The sequence below is a fragment of the Podarcis melisellensis genome (genome assembly GCF_964234715.1).
Source record: "Podarcis melisellensis genome assembly, chromosome: 9".
In the NCBI taxonomy this organism is placed as follows: Eukaryota; Metazoa; Chordata; class Lepidosauria; order Squamata; family Lacertidae; genus Podarcis; species Podarcis melisellensis.
In genome coordinates, this window is record NC_138541.1 from 17,632,833 (window position 1) to 17,646,585 (window position 13,753).

The following is a 13,753-nucleotide window of genomic DNA, read 5'->3' on the forward strand; positions in this document are numbered from 1 at the left end:
GGGAGAGACATGATAAATGTTTGCACAGCTAAAAGTCAGAAATTCATAGAAAATAGAACTTGGCAGTGGAGCATAGTCATGTGAATATGAAGTTTTGCAGAATGACAGCTTCTCAGTTACTGCAAAGGCAAGCATCCTAGTTCAATCATATTGTACTGCACATCATGGGCTTTTGTGCACGCAGGACAGCTGTCCCAGACCCGACCATTCCTGGACTGGGAAAGCTTGGCCACAGTAGTTCTTGCATTTGTAACTTCTGGATAGGAATTACTGCGATGTGCTGTATATGGGGCTCCCTTGTGTTTCAAGTATATGATACTTGCACTTGATCCAGAAGCTGCTGTTAGTGCAGAATGCTGAACCACGATTGCTGACAGGTGTGAGACTCCATCAGCATGTAACAATTCTGCTCAGAGACTGGCACTGGTTGCCTATTTGCTACCAGGCCAAGTTCAAGGTGTTACTGTTATTATAGAAATCCCTTAACAGTGTGGGATCAGATGGTTTGCATGATCACTTTACTCCATACAGTGGTACCTCGGGCTACAGACACTTCAGGTTACAGACTCCACTAACCCAGAAATAGTACCTCAGGTTAAGAACTTTGCTTCAGGATGAGAACAGAAATCGCACGGTGGTAACATGGCGGCAGCAGGAGGCCTCATTAGCTAAAGGGGTACCTCAGGTTAAGAACAGTTTCAGGTTAAGAATGGACCTCCAGAATGAATTAAGTTCCTAACCCGAGGTACCACTGTATATGCCCACTCAATTGCTTTGATCTGTAGAACTGGGGGAAGGGGTGGAGGAGTGGAAAGGAAGGAATACAATGTAAAGAAGAAGAAGAATGGATCCACTGCTTATCTGCATGCACAAAGTTTTGAACATGTGCAAACTATCCATCTCTTATCTCAGCACTCTTGGGGATATTTGTTTCTGCACTCATAGCAAAATGGTTACCTTAATACAGGTGCCAAAGGCTACCTGCCATTTATCTCTGTGTCTCTTTTCTGCACCTTCCCATGCAGAGCTACTCAGCTGCATACCTCTTAGTGTGTGAGCATTTCTGGATCATCCTGAGATGTGTAGCAAAACAACACAATAATGATTGATTTGCAGTGAGCTTAACCAACTTCCCTCCAGTTGAATTTTTTAAAAAAGTCTTGTAAACCAATGGTGTTATTAAGGTTCTTTAAAACTTCTATCTCTAATTGTATTGCAAGTTTTTAAAAGAATTGTTTGCATTTTGCAGCAGATAGCAACTTTTCTTCTCTCTTGTAACTAGTGAAATGATACAGACTACATGATAAGATGGCTTCGTAAGCTGAGAGAAGCCATTATCTATGGTACATTAAGGATTAATCGACCAGAAATGCAGGATATTACACTGGACACAGCTGATGCCAGGTGTTATTTTGTTTGCAGAAAAATCTATATTTCATAAAGAACATAAATAACAGATGGCTTCAAAAATCTATGACAGGCTATGAAGAAGAATATAATAGGTTTAGTGTAGTCAAGAAGATTGATGTTTAAAATTCATGGCTCTCAGCATTTTATTTGTTGAACCATTAAAGAAATAAAATAGAAATAGCAATGCACCTGACCTAGTTGTTCTGGAAATTTTAAACGTAGTCATATGTATAACATATAGCATCACTTAACTTTATGTAGCTTTTCAGAATGTACCATGAACTCGATGTTTGCATAAATTAACGCCAGGGCAATTGAATGAAGAACTAATAAATAATGAACAACTGCTGCAACAATAATAACAACAATATTAATTATTACCAGTGCTTTTTTTTTCTAAAAAAATGTTTGGGGTACTCTCATTTTGACAAGAAAATAACCATTTTATAGTTCAGAACGGGGGGAATAAATACAGTAAATGGACAAAAGTACAAAGATTCACAAAATGTTTAGAGGTATGCATACCCCTGTGTACCCCCAGGAAAAAATCACTGATTATTACAATCTTTATTTTCAGTGTGGTGTAATGATTAGGGTTTTGGACTAAGACTTGGGAGACCAGGCTTCACATCCCCACTCAACCATGTTGGTTCCTTAAGGCTAGTCACTATCTCTCAACCCAGCCTACTTCACACATTTTTTTGTGATGGTAAAATGGGGAGAGAGAGAACCATGCATGCCACCTTGAGCTCCTTGGACAATAAGGTAGTATTTAAATGTAAGAAATAAAATAAAATCACACACACACACACACACTTTATAAAGTTGTGATGCCTTACATTGTGGATGTATTTTCTGTGCCCTTTCTTGCAGGAGATCAATGATGCAGACGTGCAGGAGCTGGTGAGGAAGTCCATCGGGAGGTTAACGATTATTCGTCAGAGCTTTCCTGTGCCACATAACATCAGCCAGCGTTGCTTTCGTGGGAACCACCGAATATCTTCATCACTGTGTGACCCTAAAGACCCTTTCTCCCAAAATATGGAGGTACTCTCAAATCTTATACGTTTGGTGCCCAGCAAGCTCTTTTGACCCTCCCATTTATTTATTTTTAAAGTGTTGGCTTTTCCCCTTTGCTGGTGGTGTTGGTGTGAGGGCTGCCTGTTTTGATGGAAAGGATACTCCTTGTGTTTGTCTACATATTATTGATTCAGAGTTTGTGCATTTTTTTAGAGGAAGCTCTGAGCATCAACAGTATTCTTCTGTGAGTTTGATATTATTTCTCAGATTTCCAAATGTGCCCCCAAGCCCCTAAAGGTTTTTGAATTGAATTTTAGCCTTGTATTCTTTTAGGCTTGTATAGGACACACACACAGAGAGAGAGAAAGAGAGCACACTTGTGGTCCATGATACAAATAGACCTGCACATTCTGTTTCTGAAGATCAACACTTTTTAAAGGAACTGCTTATCTCCTCATTGATTACAAAGATCTTACCTCAAGCCAGACTTTTTAAGCATAGTTCTAATGTTGGGCTTTTCTATTTGAATTTCCTCACTGTCTCTGCTTGCATATAAGGGAATGGTCTATAGCTGTCATTGAATGAATGAATATATGCTTGATCATGACCACAGGCAATCTCAGAGGGGTTAAAAAAAAAATCTAATCAATAATGATCAACTGATTCCCTTATCCCATTGTTTAAAAAATGGTCTTTTTAGTTGCTCTGTTATTAATGCTGCTTATATTTTGTTTTGCAACTGTTTTAATGCTCTGTTCTCATGGTTATCAGACCATAAGTTATTTTGAAGAATTGCTTTTGAAAACCAGAACATAAATATCTAAAATAAATAATAAAATAATTTAAGCAGTAAAATAAAATTGAATGCTGTTGAGTCAGGTGATCTTGAAGTTATAACACCTATTGTTGCTATATATTAGGGTAGAGAACAAGATATAGCTTTACAGGCCAACTTTGACAGGAGGCTGGGGCCACCACCTGTCAATCACTTGCCTTATTTTGGGGGGATTTCAGACACATATATATGACAGCCTTGTATGTTAGGTCACCTCTACAACATGGTAACCTCTAGAAGCTATAGACTACAATTCCCTTCAACCTGTCATTGACCATGCCGGCTGCGACTGATAGGAACTGTAGCCCACAACTTCTAGAGAGTGTCATATGACTAACCTTGCATTGGGTACATCATTTCACCCAGAATAAGAAAACAAATAGGATAAAAATCATTAAAGATGGAAAGTTCTGCCAATAGGTACAAGCTATGTCTGTCCCTGAGAACTAAATATAACCAACAATACAGTATGTAATGGATAAGAACTTGTGACTTGTAATGGGATTAAGGGGGCTACTCGTGCGTAAGCGTTTAAGCCTTCCAGGCTCTGCAAATCAGTTTCTAAACTCTCCCAGTCCGCGGAGCCATGGGTGCATGGCTACCTCAATCGCTGGCAGAATCTGTCAGTGGGCGCTTCCGGAATTTACGCCAACATAAGAGTTCCTTAACGGAAACTCTCCGTCTGGACTCTCTGCGTGACAGTTTCCTGCGCGGAGTAGGCGTTCCCAGCGGGGGTCCTGAGCCCTCCCCGCTGTTCTCACTGGAAGCATCTTGGAGCCATCCCTCCGCCGGAGTTTCTGCAGGAACTCTCACTCTCCCCCTGCTGGTTCCTTCCTCAGCATCTGAGGGTCTCCTAGCCTCCTTGAGCCCTTCCACCACCTGACTCTCTGATGGCAGTTCCCTGACATGACTGAAGGCCACAAATTCACAGCATATTCCTGTCAAGCATTTTAGCATATTTCCCATGCATATTTTTCACCAGTTTCATTGCTTCAATCAAAGGGATTGGAAGAGCCTCCTGAAGAGCAGAGGATATTAAATCAGTTAAATGTCTCAAAAATTTGGTTAGATTTTTTTTATGACTATGCCATGAAGAAAAATATGTATTAGGAAACTAATCCATGTCTGCCTGCATGTTAATCTCTTTAATCCTGTTTTTGATTATCCTCTTTGCCAGATCTGCAGGGCTAGCTTTCATTTCATCAGTGTTCAGTTCATATTTGACACAACCCCATCACATTTCTTTGCCCAACTGCTCTACGTCCCTTTTGACATTTGTTACAGAGAATATTTCTTTGGTGGCTTTTGATTGGTCATTTGCTGCACTTTCAGTCAATAGCAGTCGGGAGCTCCATGTAATCAAGATTTGAGAATGTTGGCACCAGCATAGCTGTAAGAACACAGCATGGAGTGTGTAATTGTGTCCTCTAATTTGATGGGTTACACCAGGACCCTTTCATCCCTATACAAGAAGTGCAGGAGGGGGGAAATCTTCCTATCATTTTTCTTAAAAATGCTGGCATATACAAGCTTCTTCCTCTGAATCATGCAAAGCTTATCACAGCATTTATTTTGAAAGCTTTGAAGCTCGCCATTTCCTCTTCAGGGTAGGTATCTGCGCAAAACTGAGTACAGTGGTACCTCGGGTTAAGAACTTAATTTGTTCCAGAGGTCCGTTCTTAACCTGAAACTGTTCTTAACCTGAGACGTGCTTTCGCTAATGGGGCCTCCTGCTGCCCCAGGAGTTAGCAGAGTCTTTAACCTGAAGTGTAAGTAACCCGAGGTTCCACTGTACATAAATGTTCAATTCTTAATTTGTGATCTATCTATCTATTGCTAACCTTTTATGAAGTCTGGACCTTCTGGCTAGCCTTGATTTCAACTTTAATAAAATTTAGGGAGTGGTGGTTTTTTTCAGACTCACAATTCCATACCAAGCCACATCATTGGCATATCACACCACACACAGCTAACAATCACCAATTAAAGGTGAAACATACTACAGTGGTATCTCGGGTTACATACACTTCAGGTTAAAGACTCTGCTAACCCAGAAATAGTACCTCAGGTTAAGAACTTTGCTTCAGGATGAGAACAGAAATCGCGTGGTGGTGCGGCGGCAGCAGCAGCGGGAGGCTTCATTAACTAAAGTGGTATCTCAGGTTAAGAACAGTTTCAGGTTAAGAACGGACTTCCAGAATGAATTACGTTCTTAACCTGAGGTACCACTGTAGATTTTAAATCTCACTTGAGACTCTTAATTCTCTTTTCAAATGAGCTAACCATTGATTCCCATTCTATAATTCAAATCCCCTGCCTTTTGAGGTAAGGGACTCTGACAAGATAGCCTGTATTTCTGATAAATGTTCTTCCCATGTTCCTCTAGATCAGCCTTCCCCAACCTGCTGCCCTCCAGATGCTGTTGGACTATAACTCCTGTCAATCACTTAAATGTTTTACTACAATCAAGTGGTATTTACATTGAATAAATACAACAAATAAATCCTAAACACTGTGTGCAATGATCAGCAATGATGGGAGTTGCAGAGCAACATCTGGGGGAGCACCAGTATGGAGAAGACTGCTGTGAACTGATACTTTCAGACCAGACATGTTAAAGGTGATTACACAGTGTAAACATTTCAACAAAACAATTTTACTCTGATCGTCCAGTCAGTTTTAAGAACCAGCAAGGCCGTTAGGTAGAGCTTATCGCTTTCCTGCTGCGCACTAACCAGACAGACCCTGGGGTAAGGCGTGCGCCTCCTATGTCGGTTATAGCAGCAATGGAAGTCTCTCCACCAGAGGTGGATTTAGTGCAGTGCAAGTGGTGTCGTTACACCGGGTGTGCAGCTGAGGAGGGCATCTTCTGGCTTTGGGAAGGAGGTATAAGTGCTCTGATGGGGTCCTAGAGCCTTCCTTCCTCCTTCCCAAAGCTGGGCAAGTGCTTACCAGGCCTTGCGAAAGAGATTGTGGAAATCTAGGACCCTCCTGGAGCCTTACGCCTCCTTCCCAAAGCACGGCTTAAAATGGTGCAATGAGGGCTGGGAGGAGGGCATCAAATGGTCTCACACAGGGCAGCATATTACCAATGTCTGCCCCTACCTCCACTTCTCATGTACCAGAAGAAGATTGTATACCCTAAGCTATCAATTTGCGGGTCCTGATTGGGATATAGACTCAGTTAAACTTGTGAGTTCATTTTAATTTCTGTTTTCCTTTGTGAATTATTGCATGTTTGAGTCTGATGATTTTCAAAACATCATGGTAAAGCATTTGATTTCCAGAAACCAAGTGGTCATAACTACACGGACTATAAATGTGCACTATTATTTAGGCAGCTTGGAACTGGCTCTCCATATTCCTAGTGTGCTGCCTTACTGCTTGTCACCCGTCATTTTCTGTTCCACGTGGTTTCCTCCAGTCCTTGCCCAGGGTGCCTCTGGCCTGCAGTCAGGCTGGGACACTATTTTTCAAATCAAAATAAATACAGTAACTCTGTACCTGTACTTCATACCACATCTACTTCCTTCCATTCTTTGCTGCTCTCCGTGCCATTCCCCCCTCTCCTCCAGATTATGCTTCGTGAGCACCCTAAGACTGGCCATATACATGCTTCTCCTTCCTCCTGAATTTTCCCAAAAATCAAATATTAAAAACTTTATAGTTTTGGTTCTTAGCAAGGTCATTATTGCTCATTCCCTCATTCCCCCTCAGCTGAACACTGTGGCTTCTGAGAAATGTGCATTAAATCAGTGCCTTCAGTTGAATTATACAGGCATTAAGAAACCTGTTTTGATTAGGTGTGAGAGCAATAAATACATGAAGCAATCTTTCAATAATCACCATATAGTGTGTTCTGGGGTTACCGTGATTAACAGAGTGTTCATCTGAGGTCACAGGAAAAGAGTTTGGAGATGCAGAAATTAACTTGGATATGAATTATTGGTGACTGAAAATGCCATAAGTACTCACCTGAACTATTGGTAAAGCCTTAAAATATCTGTTTAATGTCTGCTTATCACTGTTCTCTAGAGTCCTATTAACAGTTGATAGATGCACTGCAAAATTGCTCCTAAATTAACAAGTATATACATCAATACAAACTGTGATGGTGTTTCAGTATTCCTCTTATACAAAGTTAAGACACTGCATTTAAAAGGAAAAGGGGGGAAAAGTCAATTTGTTTGGAAATGATGTGATGGAAGCTGATGTCATTTATATGCCAAGCGCAGTCTTATTGCCTTTATGTGTCAATTAGAGCCTTATTGTCTTTGCTTCCTGGAAGTTTTAAACGTTTTTTCAAGCCCTGATTTAAGGGATTTATTGCCAAGCCTTCCAAAGACAGATGCCAAAGCTAATTCATAACAAAGCAGGTATTTCAATTGCTCAGGCCATATTTATGACCTTCCCAGTGACAGGTGAGAGGAGCATATGTTAAAAGAGGAAAATTTTCAAATAAATTAAATTGTCAGTTTTAAAATTAATTAAATTATTGCTTTAACCAAAGGATTGTTAATTTTTCCATGTTTAAATAATAGTATTACAAAGTGGCCATTAAAGTGAGGGTAAAGATAAACAATTGGCAACTGAGAGGCAGCTGCATTGTGGACTTGATCTTACTTGTGTGAATCCCTATCACAAAGAGCCAGTCCTTAGGCTGTACTATGGCAGATGGACTGGTAGAATTCATGAATTATTTTATTTGCTAGTTTAAATTTTTTTAACTTACTATATTTATAGCCCACCTTTCTTCAAAGGAGCTTAAGACACAATCCCCCTCCATTTTATCCTCATTGCAACCCAGTGAGGTATTTTAGGCTGACAAATAATGACTGTCCCAGGGTCAGCAAATGAGCTTCAGGGGTGAATAGGGTGTTGAACCTTGGGCTCTCTGGTCCAAGTCTAACACTCTTAAGTGCTTACAAAGATATCACTTAGACACCATTTGCACTACATATTTAATGTAGCATCACACTACTTTAAACAGTCATGACTTCCCCCCAAGAATCCTGGAGGTGCTAGTCGGTTAAGGGAGAACCCTATTCCCCTCACAGAGCTACAGTTTGCAGAATGGTTTAATGATCAATCTCTCTTCCCATGGAACTCTGGGAATTGTGTTTTTGTGAGGAGAACAGCATTATCCTAACAACTCTCAGCATCCTTAACCAACCACAGTACCCAGGAATAAGGGAATATGAAATAAAGAGTGGTGTTGTGCCAAAAAAATTTCCCACATTTTTTTCCCTGACCAACCTCCATCAATTAATGAGAAAAGAAATTACATTTGAAAATTATCATAGGAGAGAGAATATTTTGGTGAGATTCACATGGGTGAATCTGGCTTTTCCTGTGCTTACCTCACTTTTGAGGAGGCCCAAGAGCACTTGCGTCTGTTCTTTCATTTGTTTTCTGCAGCCTTCCCAGGTGCCCACCCTCAATTAAAGCCCAGGGGAAGACTCTTCCAATCAGACTTTTCCAGATTAGGAAGTACAGGCAATGGAGGAGACTGCAGAATGCTGGAAAAATGTTTACTGTAAGGAAAAACACACCACTCTCAACCACCTAATAACAGCAAGCTCAAAACTCAACCCCCTCAGAAATTCTAAAGTACCATGGGTATGATGATGATGAAGAAGAAGAACTGAGACCTCTTTCACAAGGGAAGAACACTTAAGAGAAATCAGGTCCTGGTGCAGCATTAACTAGAGGATTTCCAGCAGTGGATTGGAACATGTTTATGCTGAAAAATGCAAGCTGAATTAACTCATATGCAGCTCCTAGACTGCAATTTCCAAGCTGTGAGGCTGCGTTTAAGCTACTGACTGCCTGAGTGGTGACAGCTGGGACAAGCCACAGGTGAATTCTGCCTGCATGTGTGTGTTAGCTGCTCACAATTCATTTGTTAATAATAATAATAAATCTCTTTGACAGATTACCAACCTCTACATATATGATACTGTGCTTTTACTGGCGAACGCTTTCCATAAGAAGCTGGAGGATCGGAAGTGGCACAGCATGGCTAGCTTGACGTGCATTAGGAAGAACTCAAAACCATGGCAAGGAGGGAGATCCATGTTGGATACCATCAAGAAGGTACTTCAGATCTTGCCCTTCTTTGCCTTGAAAAAAATTGTTTTTCCTATTCGTTGCTATCACATTTTGGTAAACTGTGTCTTCTTCCCCCTCCAACAGCTTTGTTCATACAGACATGGAAAGCTTAATTCATAACTCTTGACACATCCGCTTCTGGGCTTCTAGAGGGTTCATGTTGTTCCCTAAATTGTTGATTTATTTTTTAAAATCACATTCTGTTTGCTGCTCTTCCCTACATTTTGCAGAACTCTGCAATCTGGTTTTGGAATATGAGTGTGTCACATCAAGGATCTGTTGAAGCCCTCCTTCCCCCTCAAGAGCTTTGATTCTTTTGTGGATTCGCAAGACCATGGTTTTCACTAAGCGCTTACAGAGATTATGTGGAAACATGATTTCCATCAGGCGCTGGCCCTCCTTGTGAATGAGTGTTCCAAGACCTATATCCCGGGGAAAGTATTTGCCTGTGGGTACATGAATAGCAGAAGCAGCTAGTTGTCCACATCAGCCATATGGTTGTGGACTTGTTAGGCCTGCAGAGATTTTAAAGCACAGAAATGTTTGTGTTATTTTTTAAGAGGTAGGAACCAATAAGTCATTATGACATGCAAGATAACAGTGTTTTATTCCAGGTTAATCAATTCGACTTTCACTAATCCCACCTCCACCAGTAAACAAGCACTGAAATGGTGGGCAGATCACTCGCCTTTTTTCTAGACAGATATCCATCCTAATCAGAACCACTTAATAATTGTGCATACAACTGTATACAGGAGCTGCTTCAGATACTTAGAAATGTGTTTTGAACTCTTTCTACTTTTATGGTCACATCCATACCACACCTTTAAAGCACATGGTTTCCCCCAGAGAATCCTGGGACCTTTAGTTCACCCCCTCACAGACCTATAATTCACAGCATGCTTAGTAAACTACAGTTCCCAAGAGCCATGTGCTTTAGGTGTGCCTTAAGGATGCTGTAGCAGTGGTTGCCATTGTGGTGCCCTCCACATGTTGTTGAATTAGAACTCCTGTCATCCCTGACCATTGGCCATGTTGGCAGGAGCTGACCAGGTTTTGTCCAGCAACAACTGGAGGGCACCACCCTGGCTATCCTTAGCATGGGACACCCTTAAATTGACACCAAGTCTGTGCTCTTTGGTAACACTAGGCAGGGGGAGAAAGTCTGAGAGAGAGAGCTTGTCTAAGAAAGGAATGCGTTGAGAGGGAAAGTCTCAGCAGGACTCGTTTCAAGCAAGGTGTCAGAGTGGGTGGAGCCAGCAGGACTGGGACTATCCTGCTGCTTGGTAGTAAGGACAACCTCTGACTCCTCTCTGTCTGAGTCTGCGCTCACACTGTGACTCTCAGCCTCTAACTCTGTCCTGGAAGGCCCTCCTTCTTCTGACCCCCCTTGATCGCTCATACTTCCTGCTTCTAGCACCTCCCAGCTCGTCCCTTCCCCAGGTTGCTCTTCAGTGTCCCACCACCATGATCCAGGGTCTAAGACAGCATCTTCTGTGTCCTCCCTGGGGAGGACCCACCACCCTTCCTCATCCAGTCAATCCCTGACACTTGTGTGGATACATCTAAAAGCCTGGGAATAAGAGGAGGTAGCTATTGGCTACATCAGGGATAACCACGGGGGTCAAGTAACCACCCCCCGAGCACCTGCTCAGTGAATCCCCGCGTGCTACACTAAACTGGCACAGCGCGGCATGGGGACTCGCTTCTGTTGTGCCGGAAATCGCATCTCTGCAGATGCAGACGCCGGAAAATGTGGGCGTGCACACTCATGTTCGCACGCAATCCGGCCTACAGAGGCATCTCTGCTGGAGTGAACCGGCCCAGGCGAGGTAAACCTTGCCAACCCCTGGGCTACATTCTGTCTGTTTTAAATGCTTTCTTTCTTTCTTTCTTTCTTTCTTTCTTTCTTTCTTTCTTTCTTTCTTTCTTTCTTTCTGTCAGTGCAACATCAACCCACTTTCACGCATGATAATTTTGCACTCCAGAGTTTATGAAATCCTTTGCCCTGTCAGCCTGGCTAACATTTCCAGTTTGTCTCCTGCTATGTTCTGCCATTTTAAAAGAGGATAATTAATAAAACAAACAAACAAACTCCTCCTTTCACCTTGCAGCAGTCACTCAGAGTAATGATTAATTTGTCTGAGGCAATTCTCCCTTGCCATGCAAAGAAAAATAGCTAGCCAGATACGATGTGAAAGCAGCACCAAATAAGGGCCAGACAAAATGAAAACAACAACACCTTTTTGTATCTGAAGGATGTAGTGAAATCTCTTCAGAACAATTCAAAAGGTATGGAGATTTCAGAACTTACAGATTTACAGTGTTTTCATTTCCCTTCAGACATATTTAAAATGTGTGTTGTTTTTTTAAGGGCAGGATCTAGAAACCAGCCACAGAATCACAATTTTATAATATGGGATTACAAGTATGAGCTGCAGTATATACCTGACAAAACTACAGAGATATTATTTGACTCATCTCAGACTTGCACTTGATTGTTCTCACAGGATGAAACCTTTTCTATGGTCTACACCAGGCACCCCCAACCTGCGGCCCTCCAGATGTTTTGGCCTACAACTCCCATGATCCCTAGCTAACAGGACCAGTGGTCAGGGATGATGGGAATCATAGTCCAAAACATCTGGAGGGCTGAAGGTTGGGGGTGCCTGGTCTACACTGACAATTAAAAAACCACATATAATTATAAATACCATGAGAAGTCAACAATGCATATAGTTATTTCTTACTCCTTTCCCTTGATCATATTATGATTTGTGGGCTGATTCTCATTGGGTAGTAGCAGTGGCAAATTTTGAGGTGCCGTTACAACTACGAAGCGTCAATTATTTTGTCTATAATTATGTTTTATCTTTGTTTAATATTACATTTATATCCCACCTTCCCTTCAAGAAGCTCAAAGGGGTGTACATTTTTTCCCCCATCTCTGTTTTACCATCACAACAGTTCCTGTGAGGTCGGTCAGGCTTGAGAGACTGAGTGGCCCAAGGTCACCAAGTGAGCTTCCTGACTAAGTGGGGAGTTGAATCCTGTTTCTCCCTCCAACCCCCTTGCTGCACTGACTGTCTTTTAACAAACCTGAGGTTTCTATTTGGATTGTCTGTCCCAAACACCAAAATGCCTTAGGATATCTATGATGGTAGCCCAAAGCAAGTGCATTTGGAAGAGCAGGCTCTTGTTGCATTTGTTATTTCCGAATTTCAATATGAACTGACCTGCTCTGTGTCTCTTAGTGTAATCTGTACATAGCTTTCTTTTGGACTTCACACTTCTCTGAATTTTGCAATGTACTTGGCTCAAACAAAAACTATTAAAATGTATTTAAAATATGCATATTTTTAGATAAATGTTTTTGAAGTGTGTCTTTTGAGAGAAGTACATTTAGAAATGCATTCAAATATATGCATTCAAATACACACACATGTTAAAAAGCAGAGACATCACCTTGCCAACAAAGGTCCGTATAATTAAAGCTATGGTTTTCCCAGTAGTGATGTATGGAAGTGGGAGCTGGACCATAAAGAAGGCTGATCGCCAAAGAATTGATGCTTTTGAATTATGGTGCTGGAGGAGACTCTTGAGAGTCCCATGGACTGCAAGAAGATCAAACCTATCCATTCTTAAGGAAATCAGCCCTGAGTGCTCACTGAAAGGACAGATCGTGAAGCTGAGGCTCCAAGACTTTGGCTACCTCATGAGAAGAGAAGACTGGTTGGACAGTGTTCTCAAAGCTACCAGCATGAGTTTGACCAAACTGCGGGAGGCAGTGGAAGACAGGAGTGCCTGGTGTGCTCTGGTCCATGGGATCACGAAGAGTCAGACACGACTAAACGACTAAACAACAACAACACAAACACACACACTTATTTAAATGCAGGTTTTCATGCAGATTTTTAAAAATTAAATTAATGTGAAGAGGGGATAGAACAGACTTATGAATGAATGAATGTGAGTGACATGGACCAGAAATGGACTGATCTATCTCTACTTTGAACCAGAACACTTCAATTACCACCTTCTTCCCATGCCCCAGGATTCCTATTCTTTAGAAAGAGAATCTCTTATTCCTCTCCTAAGACAAATTTCCCCGCTTACCTTTCCACAGGAAAAAGTGCTCAGGTGATGAACAGTTTTGAAGTTCTGGAAGGCTAACTAGGTCTCACCATGCAAATATTAAAAGCACAGATGCTTTCCCCACCCTTAGTATCTGGCAAGGCTCTCCCATTCTTTGGCTCCTCTAGTCACTCTTGGCAGACCATCTGTCTATTGAAGGATTTCAGACTTCTTTTAAGCCATTGTATTCGCTACTCCCAGAGAAGCAAAATAATAGCCACACACTTTTATACTTCTCTTTTT

General features: G+C 41.6%; 1 protein-coding gene across 7 annotated transcripts in view; it reads left to right on the plus strand.

Moving 5' to 3' along the window:
• GRID2 (glutamate ionotropic receptor delta type subunit 2) overlaps positions 1-13,753 on the plus strand; it is a 792,384-nt gene that overhangs the window by 502,323 nt on the left and 276,308 nt on the right. For all 7 annotated transcript variants that reach the window (XR_014171606.1, XR_014171607.1, XM_081924868.1 and 4 more), the window contains exons 6-7: positions 2,284-2,457; positions 9,200-9,361. Coding sequence is in view for 5 of the 7 variants with exons in the window: in XM_081924868.1 (XP_081780994.1) it covers positions 2,284-2,457; positions 9,200-9,361 (336 nt within the window). In the remaining 2 variants the exon portion in view is untranslated. The remainder of the gene's footprint in view (positions 1-2,283; positions 2,458-9,199; positions 9,362-13,753) is intronic.